The 21200-nt window shown below is 42.1% G+C and overlaps 1 protein-coding gene across 3 annotated transcripts in view; it reads left to right on the top strand.

The window, feature by feature from the left end:
• The first annotated feature begins 20502 nt into the window (after window positions 1-20502).
• The window catches only part of CADM1 (cell adhesion molecule 1), a 326949-nt gene continuing 326251 nt past the window's right edge, over window positions 20503-21200 (top strand). Inside the window, exon 1 of one of the 3 annotated variants that reach the window (XM_024751830.1) lies at window positions 20503-20641. In XM_024751830.1, the coding sequence (XP_024607598.1) occupies window positions 20518-20641 (124 nt within the window). In that variant the 5' untranslated portion in view covers window positions 20503-20517. The remainder of the gene's footprint in view (window positions 20642-21200) is intronic. The other 2 variants (XM_024751829.1, XM_024751828.1) reach the window with 2 other exon arrangements.

Raw genomic sequence — 21200 nt, 5'->3', positions numbered from 1 at the left:
AATGGTGATGTATGGCTGGTGATAGATCATGTTGGGTTTCCGGAGAGCAGGGAAGGCTAAAGCCGGAGTCTAATTCATGATGCATGAACGCATTGATCTTCCTGGCTCTGAAAATACAGTGTGATGAACCCCCGCTAACACATCATTTTTATTTCACTGCCCCTCGCTAATATCTAATGATTTCACCTTCTACTGCGATCAAATATAATTGTATGGGAGTTCCAACTTTGTTCTTTGATATGGGAACGCCACTGCCCAGCACTGTTTTGCTCTTTACTAGTGGTAGAGCCAGTCTGGAACTTACACATGCAATGATTAAGATCCTACCAATGAGCTGCCCTGTGGGCGTTTGAGGGGTCCTATGTATTCACATGTGCATACGTGTGTGTGTGGTTGTATGTGTGTAGGTAAGCACAAGAATGTGTTCTACGTGTATGTTGAACCAAAAGCTAATTGAAGGAGGGAAGATATTCAGAAGCAGGTGCATCTTCCCTGGGATGGCTATACACTTTCCCACCAACTGGCTCTTGGGAAATGGCGATTACTTAGAATGGAGATTACCTTGTAAATATTATTGTTTGTGGAATCCCGTCTGCTGATTGAAATCACTACAATAATTTGGTTTGAAGTCCATGAAGCTTCCTGAGGGCCCCTTACCAGCCTGTCCTTGACGGTAGCCCATCCTGTGTGCATCTCATGTTTCTTGGACAGAGATTTCAATGGCATGGCTCCATTCTTCATTCTAAAAAGAGCTTTTTGGAAAAAAAATAATATTAGTTTTATCACTCTAGCCATCTGGCCTGAAGGTAGTTGGTTTCTGATGAAGGAACAGATATTTACAACCCTTCTGTGGATGAGCTGAGCTCTCCTTTGCCAGCACTGTTCTAGGAGGCGGGGCAGGAGGCCACTTCTGACACTAGCTGGGTGACCTTGGGTAAATCACTTAACCAGTTACCTTTTCCAGATCCCAGTTCCCCCCAGACAAAAGGAAATGCTGATGTCTTTCCTTGTCTGAACGCAGGTGGCTGAACCAGATGATTTTTTAATGTATCTTGCAGATCAAGGATTTATGGTTCTGTGATACGGCACCCCTCCATGCTGAAAGCTCCTTTCTTCCTTCTGTCTGCAGAGTCAGCATTCCTTGGGGATCCCGACCCCTTCCCACAACAAGAGTTGGATGTGAGTAAATCATAACCTCACAACTTAATAAAGAGAGAGATCTGTGCTTCTGTTGTCTTTTTTTTTCCCTTAGATTTGTTTTTAAAAAGAAGAATGACAAAACAAGAGTGAATTAAGGAGAATGGTTGCCCAATTATTTAGATCCTTTAAAGAATCTGTAGCAATATTATGTTAATGCAAAACTGAGTTCTCAAGGTCAAGCTCCAGCACAGCTTCATAGGTAAAACTTTGACCCTTGTCCAGACCTTTAGTTTTGGCCTCTGCTCTGTTCCATGAGGAGCTGGTAGAAGGTTAATACATAAAAGCTAGTATTCCAGAGAAATACAGTCCAGAGCTTGAGAGGCGGGTCAGAGTACAGTATCTGACTGCAATCAATATGCACTTAAATGTTTGGATCATCTAAACCTCCACTTGGCACAAAGAATCTCCAGAGAGACCTTTCTTAGGAGCAGAGAAATTACTATTCCAGAGGTGACTGTGGGTCTTCTTGGCCCATTTGTGTTTCAAGGGAGATGCTGGTGAAAGGGGCAAGGGGGGTCCATTTGGGATGAATTGGCTGGAAAGTAAACAGTCTGGGGAGTAGGTAGCCTTGACTCTAATTCTGAGCACCACTGCTGAGAACAGTTTGGCCCAATTCACTCTCTGCTTCTGCAATGGGGTAATTATTGAGACGTGTTAACAAGGTGTGTTGAGACCGTTAGATAGAAGACAAATAGTATTGTTTATACTCATAGACTTGACAGAGCTCGAAGAGGAAAACTTTCAGCCACCCATTGTTCTAACTGCAGGAGAATGGAAAATGTCATCTATTCATTTTCATCTTTGCACTCCTAAACCCTATTCATTCTGTGACCAGAATTGAGTTCAAATTCTTTATTTTAGTTTTCAATGAGTCACAGACCAGGGCTGGATTAGAACTAGTCTTTTTCTTCTTACTTTGCCAATTTCTTGAGAGACACAAGAAATGGAAAGTGGAAAAGAAGTAGATAGACCCCAAGAAGTTTGGCATCATGGCCAAGAATGGGGGCAGGGGTGCAGAGCTAGACTTGGGGTTGAAGGAGGGGGGCTGTACTGGCTCCCATTTTGATGAGAAACAGAAAGAACAGCTCTATAGAAAGATGGATACCTGTTGCATTTATCACATATAGATGTCAATTCATACATTTCCTTAAAAGCTCAATGATATTATGGGGAAGATCTTTCGTTGGGAGCGAAGCTGAATTACGGGCAATATCCCAGATCAGAGCAATGTGGGTAGTAGGTGTTTTTGAAAGATTAAGGGTAAATGAAAAGGACAGATTAGAGGTAAAGTCTTAAACTGTAAGGCAAGTGTTCAAATAGACTCTCTCGGTCTTGCTTAGAGATTGAATATCAGAACCAGCAAGTGAAAAAGCTAGAAAATCTCCTTCCATGAAAAAATTGAACATGTGACACCCTTTCCTTAATGGCTTGGGTGTGCTCCTACCTAGACACCTGGTACTTGACCAGACAATCTTGTGATGTGCCTTTCAGGTGTAGAAGTCGATGAAGACAAGCCCTGGTTCAGCACATGGATCAGTTATTCTCCTTTTCCCATCCGTTCATTATTTGGCTTTTTTATTTCACTCCATAAATATGTTTTTTAAAAATTTAAATGTTAATGCAAAACCTGGAGGAGGGGAAAAGATGTCAAATATACACGCATCGCTCAGAAGACATGATGTCTCTGCTGAAGAGTTTGACCCCAGTAATCTAATTTGCTTTAAATGTGAAATGATCCTTTATTCTCTTATTATAAGGCTCCGTGTCGTTGGCTCATAAAGATTACAATTTCTTTTCTTCCAATTGTAATAAATCCAATGCACGTACCCTCTTGACTTGGAAGTCAGAACAGCAACACGCAGAGGGCCACGCTCCCCTGAGGTGGCCCTTGGGGAGAGCACGCTAATTTCTTCTGCTGGAGAAAGATGATGTCAGACTATAGAGTGAGTCTCTGTCCCCTCCCCTTTCTCTCCCTCACCCCCCAAACTTCAATATAATCTGTGAAAAGAATACTGTGTCTAAATTATAGCTGATTCCTCATTATCTGGCAGTAAAAAGGTTAGGAAAGCCAGAAAGCCAGACTGACTGCAGCTTCACATTTTATCTTTCCGCCTGGGAATAGTTCAGTTTCTCAAATCCATTTGAAAACACTTCAGCTCATTCTATCCAATCTAGGGATTTTAACCTTTTTTCTTCCTTTCTTTTCCTTTTTTTTTTTTTTTTAAACTGGCAGTTTAGAATTATAACTGACCAGGCTATAGCCTGCATATCTGTCTATCTGCCTATTGATCAGTCATGGGTCTAGTGTCTTACAACAGAACTTGACTTTTGGATAACATTTGGTATTGATTCAGAGCTAAATTGGATGGTTCTTTGAAGGACTTGGTTGTACTATCAAGGGTTTTTTGAGTGATAAATCGTCACAATAATTATAGCACTTGGTATGAACTTAGTAATCATGAAGCCTCTGGCGCCCAAAGATAGTATTTTGCCAACCAGTAACTATCTTGATATAGATGGGAAACTTGACCTCCAAACTGCCACAATTTGTTACATTAATTAATATGAACTGAAGGAAGCCAGCCACTGTGATCAGACCTGAAGCTAGGGAGCAAAGGGTCAGGAAGGAATACTTGTGCTCTAGAAAAACAGTAGCTCTAACCCAGCCAAGACAGTTAAATCTACAGGCTCAACCATTATTAATAGCTAAGACTCACCACAATGACAACCCCCTCTGTCGTAAACGTTCTTACCAGATATAGAAGTATACAGGCAGTGGAGGGATGTATGCCAAGATACTAGACAACAAAGATTATGGACAAAACAATACTAAACACTAACTAAAATATAAAATAGTAACTAAAACAACACAGAACGGATCAGAATACCTAAACTATGCCATCTCCCTGGGGCAGAAGGAAGGATGGGGGAAGAACCAGATCTAATGTTGTGGGAGAAGCAGGGGAAGGGAGGAGGAGAGAGTGAACCCCCAGGGTGGTTCTCAATGTTGGCTACACACCAGAAAGATCAGAGGAGCTTTTAATACAACAGTTTCCTTCCCAGAGCCTCCAAGTCGGGAGGTTTGGGGTGCGGTCCAGGAAGAGCCCCCTCCACCAGAGGCTGTGAGGCATACATATACAGGCTTGAAACTACTGCAGTAGACTATACGTGTCATGGGGAGAAGACCAATGTCCCGCCCATCGTTGTCTTTCCAGTGGCCAGCTTAACACCTGGCTCATAGCAGATGCACACGGTATTTATTTCAATGGCTGAACAAACGGCAGACTGACAAACGGAATGAATGAATAAGCACTTATTGAGTGCCCACCACATGCAGGCTCTGTTCTGCCTTATCTATGGTATCTCCTATTATTCTGCTGTTCCCAATGAAGGAGATGGTATTTGTATTTCAAAATTGAGGCACCTAAGACTCAGGAAGGCTAAGTAATTTGTCCAAGTTCACATACTAAACTGGAGAAAGGAATCTGATGTAAGGGAGGGGAGAGGGCAGAGTGATGGTCTGGAACAGTGACCATTTCAGAATTTCTATAAAGAAGGGGTGTACGGATGGCAATCTTGTTGAGTGGAGGTCTGCAGACTTGTCCTGAAATTCTGTTGACCTTGCAGCACATTGATTTTTACATCTCTGTTTACTTGGAACTTGACAGGGGGATGGGTTATGGAGCTTCTGGGAGTCCCCTCCTCCTACCCTGTCTTATCCCACTCCCCAGCAAGTCACTGGTTTGGAGGAAAGAGTTTGACAGTTCCCAGTTCATCCTTCCAATATCTCAGGGAGACAGAGAAGATAGCCCAGGGTTCTCTTAACCTCCCTCATTTCTCTCTGTCTGCCAGCTAATGCCTGAAATTTTTGTTAATGAATAAAAAGTTTTGGTTCTCGTAATTAACTATGAAAGCCTTAAAGTACAAATGTGATTATATATTGCAGCTCATTCACAAAAAAGTCAATCTACCAATAAGAGTAAGTGACTGATAGCAGACACTTTCTTATTTTGAAAGGCAAAGGGAGGAAAGGGCACGCCTGACATTTGCTACCCAGGTAGAATAAAGGAATCCTCTTCAGTCTTCAACAGATTTGCCTAGGATGAGCCTTATTTACATTCAACTGGGAAGGGACAAATAGAAGCTGTGCTCAGAGGTCTTTTTGCCACGGGCAGCTGTGAATACATGCAGCTTTTCTTCAAATGACATATGAAGGGTTTTTTGTTTGTTTTTAAAATGTGAAATAAGAGAGCTCAATTCCCTGAGGCTTCATTAACCGAGGTAACCATCATCCCCAAAGCTGCCTATAGAATCTGCCACGGGCTCAAATCACCCAAATGGGAATCAGGGTCTGGAATTCAAGAAGCTCAGCTCTGCCCCCAACAAGTTGGGGTCCTTGAGCAAGTTCCTTATTCTTTTAGGACTAAAACAATGGTACCTATGTTCATGGAATATTTATCAAATGTCAGACAGTGTGGGAAGCACTTCTCCTGCTTTATCTCAGTTAATCCTCACAACACCACAAAGTACACATTCATCTTTTTCAATTTTAGAGTGAGGAAATGAATCTTAGAGAGCTTAAACTGGGCTGTCCAAAGAAGCTAGACGTGGGAAAATTGAGGATGGAAACTAGAGCCTCTGACCTTAGAGTCCACTGCCTTAGGTACACGATGTTACAATGCTACTTCATGGGGAAGCTATGAGGATAAAAAGAAGTGATCTGAGCAAACACGCTTTAGGCAGTTATACATACATGTTCACATATCGTGATATACATATATACATAATATATATTATGTATATGTGTGTGTGTGTATATATATATATATATTTATATATATCCATTTAACACCAGGTTGGTTATGTTATTCAGTTCTAAAATAGGTATATAAATCCATTTCTTGACACCAGTGCTTTTCAAAATGTGGCACCCAGATCAGCAGCATCTGGGAGCTTGTTAGAAATGCAAATCCTAGAGCCCCACCACAGGTTACTCAACCAGAAACTCTGGAGATGGGGTCCGGCAATCCGTGGTTTAACAAGCCGTCCAGGTGATTCTGATGCCTGTTTCGGACTGAGGGAAGCTGAGTACTATTGAGCTAGCACGGCAGAGGGTCTGCTCTCAGCCAACGACTGTAAAGGCACCAGCCTGCAATATGCTCACCCACTGAGCTCTCCATTGTCCTATGGATAAACTTATGGCTTGTCTTTTTTTAAAAAATAAATGTATTTATTTTATTTATTTATTTTTGGCTGCATTGGGTCTTGGTTGCTGCGCGTGGGCTTTCTCTAGTTGAGGCGAGCGGGGTCTACTCTTCGTTGCGGTGCGTGGGCTTCTCATTGCGGTGGCTTCTCTTGTTGCAGAGCACGGGCTCTAGGCGCGCGGGCTTCAGTAGTTGTGGCTCTCGGGGTCTTAGAGCGCAGGCTCAGTAGTTGTGGCGCATGGGCTTAGTTGCTCTGCAGCACGTGGGATCTTCCAGGGCCAGGGCTCGAACCCGTGTCCCCTGCGTTGGCAAGCAGATTCTCAACCACTGCGCCACCAGGGAAACCCTGGCTTGTCTTCTTGCCATTTATTTTGTATTCTGGTTTTGAACCTTAATGACCAAGAAAAAATTGTGCATGTAATAGTAGTGGATTTACCTCAGGAAAAGAGAGGATGACTATTATGTTGAGTGTTAAAGGCTTCATGGAGGATCAAGTTGCATTAAAATAAATGGTCCAGAAACAGGGAATTACAGATGGGTAGCTATTTTTTTATGTTATGGAGGCCATGATATGTATCACTGTATCCTGGGACAATTGACCAACATTTCTAGAAAGAGTAACGGAAAGAAATTGGTTGAAGGCAGGTCATGACATCAGAGGATCTGAAGAGAAGCAAAGAACTATTGTCGAGAACCATCTCCATAAGGATGATGTTAAAGAGAGTACAAATGTGTATGCGTGTGCATGTGTGTGAATGTGTGTCGTACATCCATACTATTTACTATATATTTGGCAATATAACATGAACTTCAGAATTAGACATACAAGTTCCTAACTGGTTCCACCACTTATTAATGGTTATCTTGGGTAAACTACTTATTATTTTCAACCCACACTTTATCTGCAGTTAAGGAAATGTGGATAAGAATAGTATTTCACTATTATACATAATATTAGAAATGATAGAGCTCTCAGCATAAACCCTGGTGTGTATATAGTAAGTGTTCAGTACATTTTCATTATTACCATTATTCTTTATAGACATAGTAGCAACAGTAATGTTGTTTCCTTAAGTTAAAAAGGCTTCTTGGGAAAAGATGAGGTTCTAGTTGCGTCCCCAAGGCAAGAAGGATGGCATCGAATAGAACTCAGTGACAGGGACCCAGAAGTTTCTACCTGAGCCTGTTCATGGTGGATGCCTGTCTCCTTTGTGAGAAAACATGGTATCTTTTTCTCGTAAGCTGTGGATTGCTAAGCATGGGCTGTTCTCCTCAGCCTTTCACAGAATCTTTACTTGACTCACGCCAGGCTCCATCTCCTTCTTCCTTTCAAAAGTTTCCCCTCTTGCATTTGATTTTGCTTTCTTTCCACTGTTTGATCTCCAGCTTTGGTTGTTTCCAATCATCTTGTCAGTACAGTCCAACTGTCTCTTGTGGGTTTTTTTTCATTGCAATCTTTGGGATCTAGGTATGTCTGCTTTAATAGGAAGCAGCCCTCTGAAAGGTTTTTTCTTTTTCCTGCAAGAAAAGCTAGGTTAGATTCTATTCACAGCCCTTCGCTCCTTCTCATTGCCCCTTCCATGAAGCCACTATGGCTCACTTCTTTGGCACCAAGTTAAGCCTTAGGACAGTACAAACCCTAACACATGGCATTATATACTGTAGGTGCTTGATGGGTGCTTGTGGCGTGAATAGGCCATGCAGCAGTTTACAGTTTATTAGAAAAGAAAGAAGAAGACATAGAAAGCTCAGCCCCAGAAATTTCAAAAGGATTGGGAAAGAGGGTGGTGGGGAGAGGTGGGGGTAAAGAAGCAAAAGGAAAGAGATGGGGGTCGGGGAGGGAGGTTTTCCTCTTTTTCCTGACGTCACAGATGATGACTTCAAGAGGGGAGTATCATCTGAGAAGACAATTCTGGAGTCAGAAAACCCTTGTCCAAAGCTGATCCTATTTAAGGTCTCACGACCAACATACCAGTTGGGACTCGTCATTTGACAGCTCCCCGTGTGAATTACCCCAGGGAAGAAGTGTTGCCACAGGGCACACCTGCCAGGCTGGGGAGGGAAGGCAACAGCCCTTCAGACTCCTGCCAGTGGTGTCTGGGCAGCTGGCATCCCCTCCCACCATGCTGTGTATTTACCCAACTTCAAAAGCCAGGGCAGCCATCAAAGGGAGGAAGACGAAAACAGAGACGAAATTAACTCCCCTCCACCCCACCCCCCCACCTCAGCCCTCTCCTCTATTAGAAAACCTCCTTTGCCAAAATGTTAACTAGCAATGCACACCGTTCAGCATCAGATAGGTGAGTTTTGCAGCAGTAGCCAGGAGGAACTTTGCAATTTGGGGCAGAGACACAACTCTTCCAGCCAGGTAAGGGTTAAACCATAAGGACCTATTCCAAAGGGGGGCTCTCAGCCCCAAAACATTGTCAGTTTCCACAGCAAGAAGGCAATGGTGTTTTTGTTTTGTCAGGATCTGAGTGTATGTGTTGGATTAGAATGGAACCTGTGAGGCAGACAAAAGGAAAGAAATCTACACATGTACATGTTGAAGTTGGTTACATTTCACTTCAGGCTGGGTTACCCTACCCTGACACAAGCATGACTGCCAATCAAGGGAAAAGAAAGGTGCTGAGAAAATATGGTATCGTATAAAGAGCATGGGCTTTTGAAGTCAGAAAGATCTGCGCCAGCTGCTTAACCTTTCAGAGCTGCAATTTTCTCATTCACATACTACTACTACTCAGTTGTTGCAAGAATTAAATGAGATGTTTTATATAGAGTAACTGACTCATAGAGAACACTCGATAAACATTAGTGTCTGTATTTGTTTCTTGAGGCTGCTGTATCAAATCACCACAAACTTGGAAGCTTAAAAAAAGAGAAATTTATTTTCTCACAGTTCTGGGGACCAAAAGTCCAAAGTGAGTATCACTGCGAAAATCAAGGTGTTGGCAGGGCTGCACAGCCTCCAGAAGCTCCAGGGGAGAATCTGTGCCTTGCCTCTTCCAGCCTCTGGGCACTACTGTTATTTCTTGGTTTGTGGCAGTATCACTCCAATCTTCAAGGCCAACATCTTTAAATCTCTCTCTGCTCCATCTCTGCATCACCTCCTCTGTGTGTATGTCACAGCTGTTTTTTGCCTCCCTTTTATAAAGATAAGAGTGATTGCATTTAGGACCCACCTGGATAATCTCCCCATCTCAAGATCCTTACCTTAACCACATCTGCAAAGACCACTTTTCCATATAAGGTAAAAGTTCCTTGTGAAGGAACATTCAGAAGTTCCAGGAATTAGGACCTGGATATTTTGGGGGGCCATTCATCAGTCTACTACAATGTCCTTCAGGTTTTTGATTGGCAGGAAAGAAGGAGAAAAGAGTAGGAAGGGAGAGGGTATCTTTTTCTATGAAATGAAATCATATGCAAATTTAGCATCCAGTTCTGATTTGTTCTCTCAAGTTGGCAACTCAGAATAATAAGGCATCAATATCAGTAGGTATATCAGTTGAATGTACAAGTATAGGAATGTTTTTTGAAGTTTGATTGCATTTATGGTCAATTATGTTATGTAAGGTCTTTTCGTTTTATTTGCGTAAGGAATATAAGCAGGTTCTTGAAGTAACTATATCTGTATGATAAGAAATCATTTAACAGGATTCTAATATATTTGCCTAGCTTTTCATATACTGCCTTGAGCTATTAGTTAACTTTCCACGGATCTTGCCTCTTTAATTCAATTATAAATTCTTCGAGATAAGATATGTCTTGTACACTTCGTGTCTTTCTTAATGCCAAACGTAGTATAGTCATCAATAAATATTTGCTTGACTGATTAATTTTAAAATACCAGGAAAGCAATTGTAAAGGAAGATGGAGGCAGGACCATTTAACTTTTGAGCTGCATGGAAAGAGGTATTAGGAAAAAGTATCTTAACCCTTGAGAGAAATATTTACGCTTCTCTCTTTTATTCCATGTTTCTCAGCTTTGATTAAAATTTGTACACGTTTGTCAAAATGCATTTCAAACTAACCAAAGAAAAATAAAGCATTCGAATACAGATTTTCTCTTATATCCATATTTCCTGTGATATATCCAGTGAGGTAGTTTGACAATCTGAATCCCCTCAGCAAAAATTCAAATAAAGTCCCCTTCACCTTTTTTATAGGACCAAAATAAGCCTATTTCAAATTTTTCTGCCAAAAAGGGCTTTTGTATGATATACTTATCAGTGTAGGACAAAAAAGGAGAGCCTACATGACATATGTAAGGCAAACAAGCGCACAGCCTGGCGTGTAGTGTTCCAAAATATCAATTTCCTCCAGCTGTCCGTTTCACTTTTTCACCCTAATAAACTTAATAGTCAATGGAATGAGCAACTAACCTTCAGAAAAATGATAATTCCTTCCAGAGTTGAGGGTTTAACCAAAATGCGAAGTGTCTAAAATGATGCATTTTATGGGGGATTGGAAACCTAAAAAGACATCCTGTAAATACTCTGAAATAAAGACTATTTAGTAGCGAGGAGGGGGCTATAGTAATGATCTTCCTAATGTGACTTCTAGGTTGTTCTCCTGGTGTCCTTTCAGCGATTTTGAATTAGGGAGCTTTGTGGGAATAGTAGGGATCAAGAGTACTAAGCTCTCTCTGATAAAGAAGATGTGGCACATATATACAATGGAATATTACTCAGCCATATAAAAGAATGGAATTGTGCCATTTGCAGAGACGTGGATGGACCTAGAGAGTGTCATACAGAGTGAAGTAAGTCAGAAAGAGAAAAAGAAAAATAAATATCATATAATATGACTTATATGTGGAATCTAGAAAAATGGTACAAACGAACTTATTGAATATTTGCAAAGCTGAAATAGAGACACAGATGTAGAGAACAAATGTATGGATACCAAGAGGGGGAAGGAGGGGTGGGATGAATTGGGAGATTGGGATTGACATATATACACTACTATGTATAAAACAGGTAACTAATGAAACCTACTGTATAGCACAGGGAGCTCTACTCAATGCTCTTGGTGACCTATATGGGAAGAAAATCCAAAAAATGTATATACATATGGCTGATTCACTTTGCTGTACGGCAGAAACTAACACAACATTGTAAAGCAACTATACTCCAATAAAAATTTAAAAAAAAAAAGAATACTAAGTTCTCTTTAGCCGAGTCTTTCCAGAGAAGAGATGAGTTTTTTCTTTTCTTCATCATGTTTATTTGCAATGCCTCTCAAAAGGAGAGGAGCAATCTTTTGAAAACGATGAGAAGATGGAACTGGCCATTGTAACCATTCTGCAAACCAGTTCCATTTGGATGGTTTCTAGCCTGCCTCGGATAGACAGAAATGGACAGGCTGGAGTCTCACCAGACCCCAGGTAATTGAGTTGAGCTAGAGTTGTGTACTAGATGTTTGTGCTTTAGCTGCAGCCCTCTTGCCCTCTGCAAAAGCAGATCTCTTTTCTCAATTGTTCAAAATAAATCAATGATCCAGTTTTTAAAAAAAAGGAGAAGGAGAAGGAGAAGAAATACTAGAAATACCAGCCCCTCTGTTTCCATCTGGAAAGCACAGCCTAAACTTCAATGATTTTAAAGACGATTTTAGTGAGGGGAGAGAACCCACCTGTATGGCTTGGCAAATTAATTTTGAATATTCGAAGATAAAAGGGCTGAGTTCCTAGGAACTGGCTTTAAAAGTCACCATCCCTAGCAATCTGAGGGATTCATTGACAGGGGCTCTTGTGTTTATTCCAAATACCTCTTTATCATTGGTTTCAAAAGGATATGGCTCACTGTAAAGCACTGCCAATTGGGAAGAGAAGCAGATAATGAAAAAGAGATGCTTCCATGATGACACGCCTTTAGGTCCTCAACAGGATTTCTTCTAAATCAAAAGATGTGTTTTATTAGCGCTTACAATGGAGGAGGGGGAAAAGGAAGGAGAGGGCTTTTTCTTTTTTATCTTCATAACAAAACACATATTGAGTAAAAGCCCCTGGATGAGTCACAATGCAAACCCAGAGGGCGGAAGAGATAATTTTTGTAAATTGTAAAACAGAAATTCTATTTGCAGTAGACGTTGAACGTATGTAATTTACCAGCGTAACATTGTTAGGCTGAATACAAGTGTGATGGATGCCTTGTAAGTTTGAGAAGAGAAGACAGAGTAATTTAAATATCCAGTATGATGTTTCTAGGTTCTCTGGAATTTTCGCATCCTTGGGAGATCCTTTAGGAGAAGAACATAGACCCACTGGCATTGCCTGGAAATGGAGGGCTGGGCAAATGACTGAGAACCTCCCCTTTGGCCTTGTTTCATGCTCAAACAGGAATGGAGTCAGATGAAGTGAATTGGTGGTGTCTGATATTAAGATGATCTTGCTTTACAAAGTGCATCTTTAGGAGGCTAATATGCCAGAGACCGTACCAACTTGGAATTGCTAACCTTTCCAAGTTTAAATTGACTTCATAGGATTTTCCCTTTCTTTGCATTAGCAAGCAAAACATACTCCTCATGTTGGCAGTATGAACTGAGAAGCCTGGTAATTGACTTTCCCGTGGAGTATCTCTCCAAGAAAAGTACAGTCATCCCTCGATATCCATGGAGGACTGGTTCCGGGACCCACTTAGGTACAAAGATCCCTTATATGAAATGGTGTAGTATTTGTGTATAACTTCCTGTATACTTTAAATCATCTCTAGATTACTTATAATACCTAATACAATGTGAATGTTATGTAAATTTTTGCTGGCACGGAAAATTCAAGCTTTGCTTTTTGGAACTCTCTGGAATTTTTTTCCTGAATATTTTTGATCAGTGATTGGTTGAATCCGCAGATTCAGAATCTGCAGATACTGAAGGCAGACTTTAGGAGGTTCTAGGGTCCTGATCCTTAATTTCTCTTCCTCATGCGAGTGTGGTAAGCAGCAGCTGTATACTTTCCCCAGTGGCAATCCTATTTCTGGGCCAAAGCTGACACAGACAAGAGGAACAATTTAGATGAAAGATGAAAAACAATTATTAGAAATCATCAGAACTTTTTTTTAAATAAGTGAAGTCATGAACTATACTAATTGCCTCTGAAACTATATACTTTTTACTGCATTTTATTAACTGCAGTGTATGAGAGTATGCCTGTTCTATGTATTGCTACCTTGTAGATATATTGAGATTTTTGCATAAATGTGTTATTCATCACAGACTGAGCCACATAAATAAAATATATAGACAGATATTAGTACTGTAACGAAGGTCTTAGAGAAATAGCTTAGGAAGTGACAATGCTGTCAACAAACATGAAAGATTGAAATTAAGCCTTGCTTTTCTTCAAAACATGATCTTTAAACAAACTGAACTTCAGTTCTTCACTCTGTGGACAGGTAAAAGAAGATATTCAAAGTACCACGTAGGGTTCCTGCTAGCTGATGGAAGGGTATCCTTGGAGAGCTGAAATAACTTTTCAAAAAGGAAAAAAAAAAAAAGCTCTACCTAAGTCTGCAAAAGAGTAAGATGATTCTTCTTCTGGAACCCTTTTGACAAACCCCTACATTTTCAAAGAGTTACATGGGATTTAGGCAGGCACTGGCTTTAATGTGACCTGCGTGGCTACACCACATGGAGTCCTTTGAAAATTTAGGATTTGGTCGTTTGCTATAAGTCAGACGATGGTTTGATTTAAGTTGACAGAGTTTGAAGAATGAATAAACATGGGCACTTTGGTGTAAAAATACAAAATCTAGAAGTAGCCCATTAATCAGGCAGGGATAACCAGGAAGAAGAAGAAACAAAAGTATAATAATATCAATTCAAAATGCAGCTGAAGGATTTGCATGTCATTTGAAATCAGAAGGTCAAACGTGAAAACTTGGACAGGGCCATCAAAAGACTCCAAGGATGGGCTTGTGAGACCATTCTCCTAAAAACTTTTCCTGTTTGGGACTGCAGGATAGATGATCAAGACAATTTCTATTCAGAACTTGTCCTGTTTACAACTCATATTACAAAAGTATATTACCATTGTCATCTTTTAGCAGCATGAGTGATACAATCTCACATTCATAATATGGCTATTTTATATTTGCAGCTTTATGAAAATCTATAGATATCAATATCTGTCTTTAACGGATCTTGCTGAAATCCTGCTGCCAGGGAAGTTATGCTGTACTGCTATGGAATTATCACAAAGCTAGATCTGACAATTATGATATCATACCAGGATAATGTGACTTTTAAAATTGTTGGGAAAAACTTTTACAGCATCATCACCAATCATATTTTAGTTTGGAAATAAAAACTAAGGTCTACATTTGATAATTAGTTGAGTTACCTCAGTTGCAAGGATCCCTCTATCCTACCCAAGGCTGTTTTGTCAGTGTCAATGAAATTGAATGTCAAATTGAAAAACTCTAAAGCTATTTCTTCCATATCAGAAAATCACTAGCAAATCACATCTTCCTGCCCTACTGGCAAGATAAGTAAAGTGAGCACATATCTGTCTCCTTGTATTGTCAAACTTGAATCAAGCTGTTTACATGGCATGGCAGACTGGTCACATACTGGACCTCAGCATTTCATCTCTGTTGTCAACTCTTGATAATTCTTGTGAAATGTACATTTTTACTTCTTTGTAGCAAGAAATTGACACAGTTAATCACTGCCTCTTCCTTATTTAGCTCTCTTTTTATTCTTTCTCCATGCCCACGGTCTCTCCTTCCTAAGCTCCATCCACTCCTTAAATAATTAGTGTTCATCAGAGTGGTACACCTGGCTTATTTTTCAAAAGTCCTTCAATATATTGTCTCTAGGTAACCACTGCTTCCGCCTTGCCCCACCCCTGCTCAAGTCCCCGGCTTCAACTTCTACCTGCATGCTCTTGACTCCCAGCTCAGTCACTTTTCTGAGTTCTAGACCAGCATTTCAGACTTATAGCCTGGCTAAGTATTTCAAAGACACCTCAAAGCCAAGTTGTCCCAAAGTGAAATCATCTTCTTCCACTGCCCATCCCCCAAACAAACAATAAGCAATCAGATGGACCTATTCCATATCCTTGTACTTGTCTTGGGTGAATCGTACCAACATTTACTCAAATGCTGAAAATACAAATCTAAGGTTCATTTTAAGGCCTTTTTTTTTTAAACCATGATACCACTAAAATAATCTTTCCAGAATGTAAATCTGACCATGAAATTCTCCTAATTCAATGGGTTCCCATTACCTATCATCACCAATGAAAACTTCTTAGCATGTCAGTCAAGACATTTCCCCGATCCCTGTATATTTTCCCCAGCTTCTTCTCTTGCCACCTGTCCTCTGGCGACCTGTGATCCTAAACTTTCCTAAGAGATCCATGCTTTCCTAAGCTTTGGAGCCTTGTAAATGACCTCCCTAGTCACATCTTCCCCCTCTGTCCTTGTGCACCCCGTGGAGTCTTTTTCAACTTCCAGCACTCAGCTGGAACATTCTCCTGTGTGAATTTTCCCTTGATATATAGACATTCACACTTGCCTCTTGGGTATAATAGGTGCCTCCCTTCTCTGTTCATATAGAGCTGTGTGCACATACTATAAAAACACTTACCATATATAGCTGGGCCCGTGGGCCAAGGCCGCTGAGCCTGTGCGTCCGGAGCCTGTGCTCCGCGACGGGAGAGGCCACAACAGTGAGAGGCCCGTGTACCGCAAAACAAAACCAAACAAAACAAAAACACTTACCATATATAATAATTGTACTGTTCATACTATATTCTGAGTTCCTTGACAGTAGATAGTTTCTCATTCATCTTTGTATTCCCACAACTTAACAGTGATTGTTCCATTGGAGTGTGCTGTACATTTCTTTCCTTTTAATGAATATGTATTTGGATCAGCCATGTATACCTGGATATATTCCTAGATATGATGGAAAAAGCTATGACTTGGGTCCCTATGACAAATTTCCCTTCATGGCCATTGGGGCTGCTTCTTGACCTAGTGTGTTTGTAGTAGTTTTCTGCAACCTACTTCGGTACTTCCCTTTTCTTCACACTGATATTCACCTCTTGATATTCAAGGGTTTGCTGTCAACTCTATGATTCTAGAAGAATAAACCTGTGGGTAAAGTGTTTAACTACTCATTTAAAAATATAGATCTAGCTGGTTTTATAGTTCACAAAGATTCATAAACCGATAGTTGCTTGGTCCTAATAATCTAACAATAGGTGAGATGTCTACCAGGTAGACCAAGAGTCTCTCCAGTCCAATATCTAACATACTGCTAGCTTATTTTAATTTATGGAAGACTTTCCATTAAAAGCCGACATTTAATATAATTTTAGTAACCTTTTTGACAATGGAAGTTGAGGTCTAGGGATTATTTTAGTCTGCTCGGGTGGCTATAACAAAATGCCATAGGCTGGGAGGCTTAAATAACAGACATTTATTTTTTCACAGCTCTGGAGGTTGGAAGTCTGAGATCAGGGTGCCAGTATGGTTGGGCTCTGGTGAGAGCCCTCTTCCTGGCTTGGGATGGCTGCCATCCAGTTGTGCCCACATGGCCTTTCCTCCGTGCCTACATGTTGGAGAGAGAAAACTCTGTTGTCTCTTCCTAGGGCATTAATTCCATCACAGGGGGCTCACCATCATGACCTCATCTATACATAATTACCTTCCAAAGACCCCCACCTCCAAATATCATCACATTAGGGGGTAGGGGTAGAGCTTCAAGATAGGAATTTGGGGGTGGGGGGGACAAAAACATTCAGTCTGTGAACTGATTAAACCACTTTCCTATGGGTACTCAAATAATCCAGTAGCAAGGAAAACGCTGACTTCAAAATATTGTTTTCTTTTCCCTAATAATTTGTCTTTTTATACCTGGGTATTCAAGTAATTAGCATTGTTGAAAAGCAGGACGTCACTAGTTCTCATTGATTGCCTCTGATGTATTTCCCAAAACATGAATCTTCCTTTAATGCTTATTTTTCATATATGTTTATCCATATTTCTCAACTGTTTTAGGGAAGGCAAACAATCTAGGGTCTCTTTCTCTTTTGCTCTTTCAAGTTTTCTTAGGGAAAAGAAAAGAACCGGGCTCTTGGTGCTTCTGGCAATTTTATTCTAACACAAGTAGCACCCAGATTGTAATTCTGATGACTATTCAGCTCTTTCTTGAAAAATTAAATTCACAAAACAATTGATTATCAGTTATAAATGGCAAAAACACCATCTGGTCTTCAAAATTGGTTAAATTCATGTAGCAAGGGGAAAAAATGTTGGAACTCATACTTGGGGAGGAGTTCTAGTCCACGAAGCAGAAAATGACGAGCTTTACTATGAGAAAGCCAGAGTAGTCATAACTTGTATCTAGCAGATGCAGGAATTTGATACGTTCTTCACATGTTCCATATGTTAAATCATTTGGCAGGATCTTCAGTGTGAAAGAGCTGAGGGTGGCAGGGGAGTGTGGCTAGTGGATAGGGTAGCAACAGCTTCATCCTAAATTTTCAGCTCTGGTTGTTTCCATGAAGACGTAGTGCTAAAGATGTCCCATGACCTGGGAAATTGGATGTGCAAGTTCCTTAAATGTCTGGCAGGGGTGGCATTTTCTGGTGAAAATTTCTAAAGCTATCTGCATTCTTCTGGGGAGGTAAGTCATACAGCATTAGCATTTCCTACAGAAATGTCCCATGTTGTTCTTTGCCAACTGGAAATCTGCGTAGGTGTTCATTTGATGTGCCAAGAGAATGAAGGGAGATGAAAACACTCCACATCTTCCAATGTCCCCATACTGTGTTCCTAGTGTGGGAGGACTGGGGCCTGACTAGATTCTCTTGGAGCTACAGCCTCATGAGGAACGCTTTTCCTTAGGAGTATAATGCAATCCTGTTATTTAAAAAAATGCTTCTGAGTTGCTGGCATATTTTCACCTTATGTTAAAATGTAGCTTATGCTTATTATTCATGCACTGTAATGTGAAATATATTCATTTACTTAACAAATATTTATTGAGGCCCAGTATAGCATAGTGGTTAATTGCATAAGCTTTGCACCTTACAAACTTTGACCTTAGGGCAATTGCTTAATCTTTCTGTGTTTAAAAAATACAAGATGGGAGAGAATACTGTGTGCCATGAGGATTGTTCCAAGGATTAAATGAGATTACACATGTAAAATACTTAATAAGAACTCAATAGATGCAAAAGTAGTAATAATAATAAGAGCAAGTATAAATTTACGCTAGGGCGCTAGATTGACTGGGATATAGGAACTTACTTTATAGTTTATACATCTTTCAGCATACATATGGCCTCAATTTTTTTTATCCTGATTGTGGAGGGACTCTGCTTTGCATTTGGTCTGATCAAGGTAGCTTTACTTCTGGAGGTGCTAAGAATAGGTAGGACTTTGCGGACTGGACATTATCCCGGTGACCATGTGGTGATGGTTTCCTGCCTCATGTAGTGCTGTTTGCCTGCTGGAGCTTTCCAGACTTCTGGAGGACTGCCTGCAGTTCATGTATTAGGGCCTGTAATTACAGTGCAGAATATCCAGGCCTGTGAAGACAGGATAGTCTTGAAATTAGTTTATGCATAATGGATAATAGGAGGCTGTTTTTAAGTGTAACTAATTTGGTGGGTTGGCAGATCTTGACTTCCTTTCTGATATGTAACATTTATTTATTTCTTTTTTAGCAAGATGAGGACAGAGGGCTTCTCTAGACTATAGCTCAGACTTAGCAATTTACATTCAGTAATCTCTTGGTCATTTAGCCACAGATAATTTGTCATGGTTTGTTTTAGCTGTTGTGATATTGATATTTATTATGCAAATTGTATTCCCTACATCTTATTGTTCTGCATTCTATGAATACTTAAATTATTATAAACCTTTACACTTAATATGGCTCGTCCTTCAATTTGATGCTTGAGCAACAGAGGGTCAGAGCGCACACGTTCTTCTAGAGGGGAAGAAAATAAGTAATTAAAAAGCAGACAAACAAGAGAGCCGGCTGCCTGGCTCAGAAGAAAGCAAAGGCAATTTCGGGGAGGGAGAGCGAGTCCGAGAAGCGAGTCGCTTCAGCCTGGAAAGCCTCTCCCAGAGACGCGGGAAGCTCAGAGCACCTGTTGGTCCCCAGCCGCCTTAGGCGGGACGAGGGGCAAAGGGGCGGCAGGGGGAGTGGGTTTGAGCCCTGAAGGAGGAAGATGGCAGACCTTCTCTTCACACCCCGTCTCCGCCCTCCACCCCGAAGCCTTCACAGAAAAGATTTTTTGTTGAGTGTGTGTAATCGTAATTAACTAATAATACATGCGCATCATGTATATTAAATACACATATATCACATATACATTAAAACCAGGAAGGAGACCTTCAGCAAGCTGGGGAGCCTGAGCCAACCCTCCTCGATCTACCTTTCCCGAGAATCTACCGCAAACACAGACTCGAAAATCCCAGATCCCGATTCCGGCTCCTTTCTCCCAACTATGCCCAAGTCTACCGCTAGGCTGTTGAGCGGGCTCTCCCGCTCCGCCGGACCTGCAAAGCACGCATGCACTTCTCCCAGATTGTTTTGTCAATCCGGGGACCTGCCTTCTCACTCTCTACTCCCGAACAGCCCCCGTTTCCCAAAGATCTATTCCTTCGGTGCAAGGTGCGTGACGGAAATTTGCAACGTTTTGTTTCCAGGCCAGTTGCACTCGGCGGTACCGGGCAGGGGAGCCTCCTAGGGAGATTCTCGTCGTCTGGTTGATGTAGCGATTGCTATAAACATTCCTAATAAAGGTGTACGGGAAGCTAGACCCACCCCCGGAGCCGGAGCCCCTGTGCGCCAGGGGCCCAGGAGAACACTTTTTCCTTGATCCCGGGGAACCGAAAACGAATTTTAACATAAACATATTTGCATACGCCCCTCCCCCTGGCCCCGCCCCTAGGTGGCGCGGGCGCGCCGCCGAAGCCAGCGCCAGGGGGCGGGGTGGGGGAGGGGGTGAGTCCTCCGAGAGCCGGGTTCGGCTCGCGGCGATGTGATTGGTCGGTCTGGACTCCTCCTCCAGCGCATGTCATTAGCATCTCATTAGTTGTCCGCTTGGGCTCGGGAGGAAGCCACCGCCGCCAGTCTGAGGCAGGTGCCCGACATGGCGAGTGCTGTGCTGCCGAGCGGACCCCAGTGTGCGGCGGCGGCGGTGGCGGCGGCGCCTCCCGGTCTCAGACTCCGGCTTCTGCTGTTGCTCCTCTCTGCCGCGGCACTGATCCCCACAGGTAGGTGTGGGCACCGGCCGGTTGGCCCCCGAAATCTCCTAAGGCACCCCAGTGGCCGTAGCCATGGAGGGGGGAAACGTTTCCATGACAACCTTCCCCCACTTCCTAAATCCAAATCGGAGGGAGTGTGGAGAGGAAACTCAGGGCTGAGAATGGAAGGGGTTGAGGGGATCGGTAAATCTCCTCTCCCTTGCCCAGCTCCGTGTGAATTAGAGCTCGTAGGGATGGCTGCACCCACACCTTTTCTCCCGGCTTGGCGCGGGGCGCGGAGTGGAGTGAGAATGTGGGGCCCGGGGGCTAGAGAATATAGGGGAAGGGGGTGGATCGCAAGCACCCCCCTAAACCTTCCGGACCCTCCCTAACTCGCTGTTGTCCCCGTAACTTGCAGGTCCTCCCGCTTCCCCGGGCTGCCCATTCGCCCCCACCTCTCCAGCAGGCCCCCCATTCCCCATCCCCGAAACCTCCCCATGGCTGACTAGCGGCCCCCTCCAGCGCGATTCCTCACTGGTCCACAGGACATCTCCAGATTTGTCTGATCGCTCCTGCTTTCCCCGCGCTC

This window comes from Neophocaena asiaeorientalis, unplaced genomic scaffold, assembly GCF_003031525.2.
Source record: "Neophocaena asiaeorientalis asiaeorientalis breed wild unplaced genomic scaffold, Neophocaena_asiaeorientalis_V1.1 scaffold479, whole genome shotgun sequence".
Lineage (NCBI taxonomy): Eukaryota > Metazoa > Chordata > Mammalia > Artiodactyla > Phocoenidae > Neophocaena > Neophocaena asiaeorientalis.
This window is presented reverse-complemented; position numbering and strand designations above follow the sequence as displayed.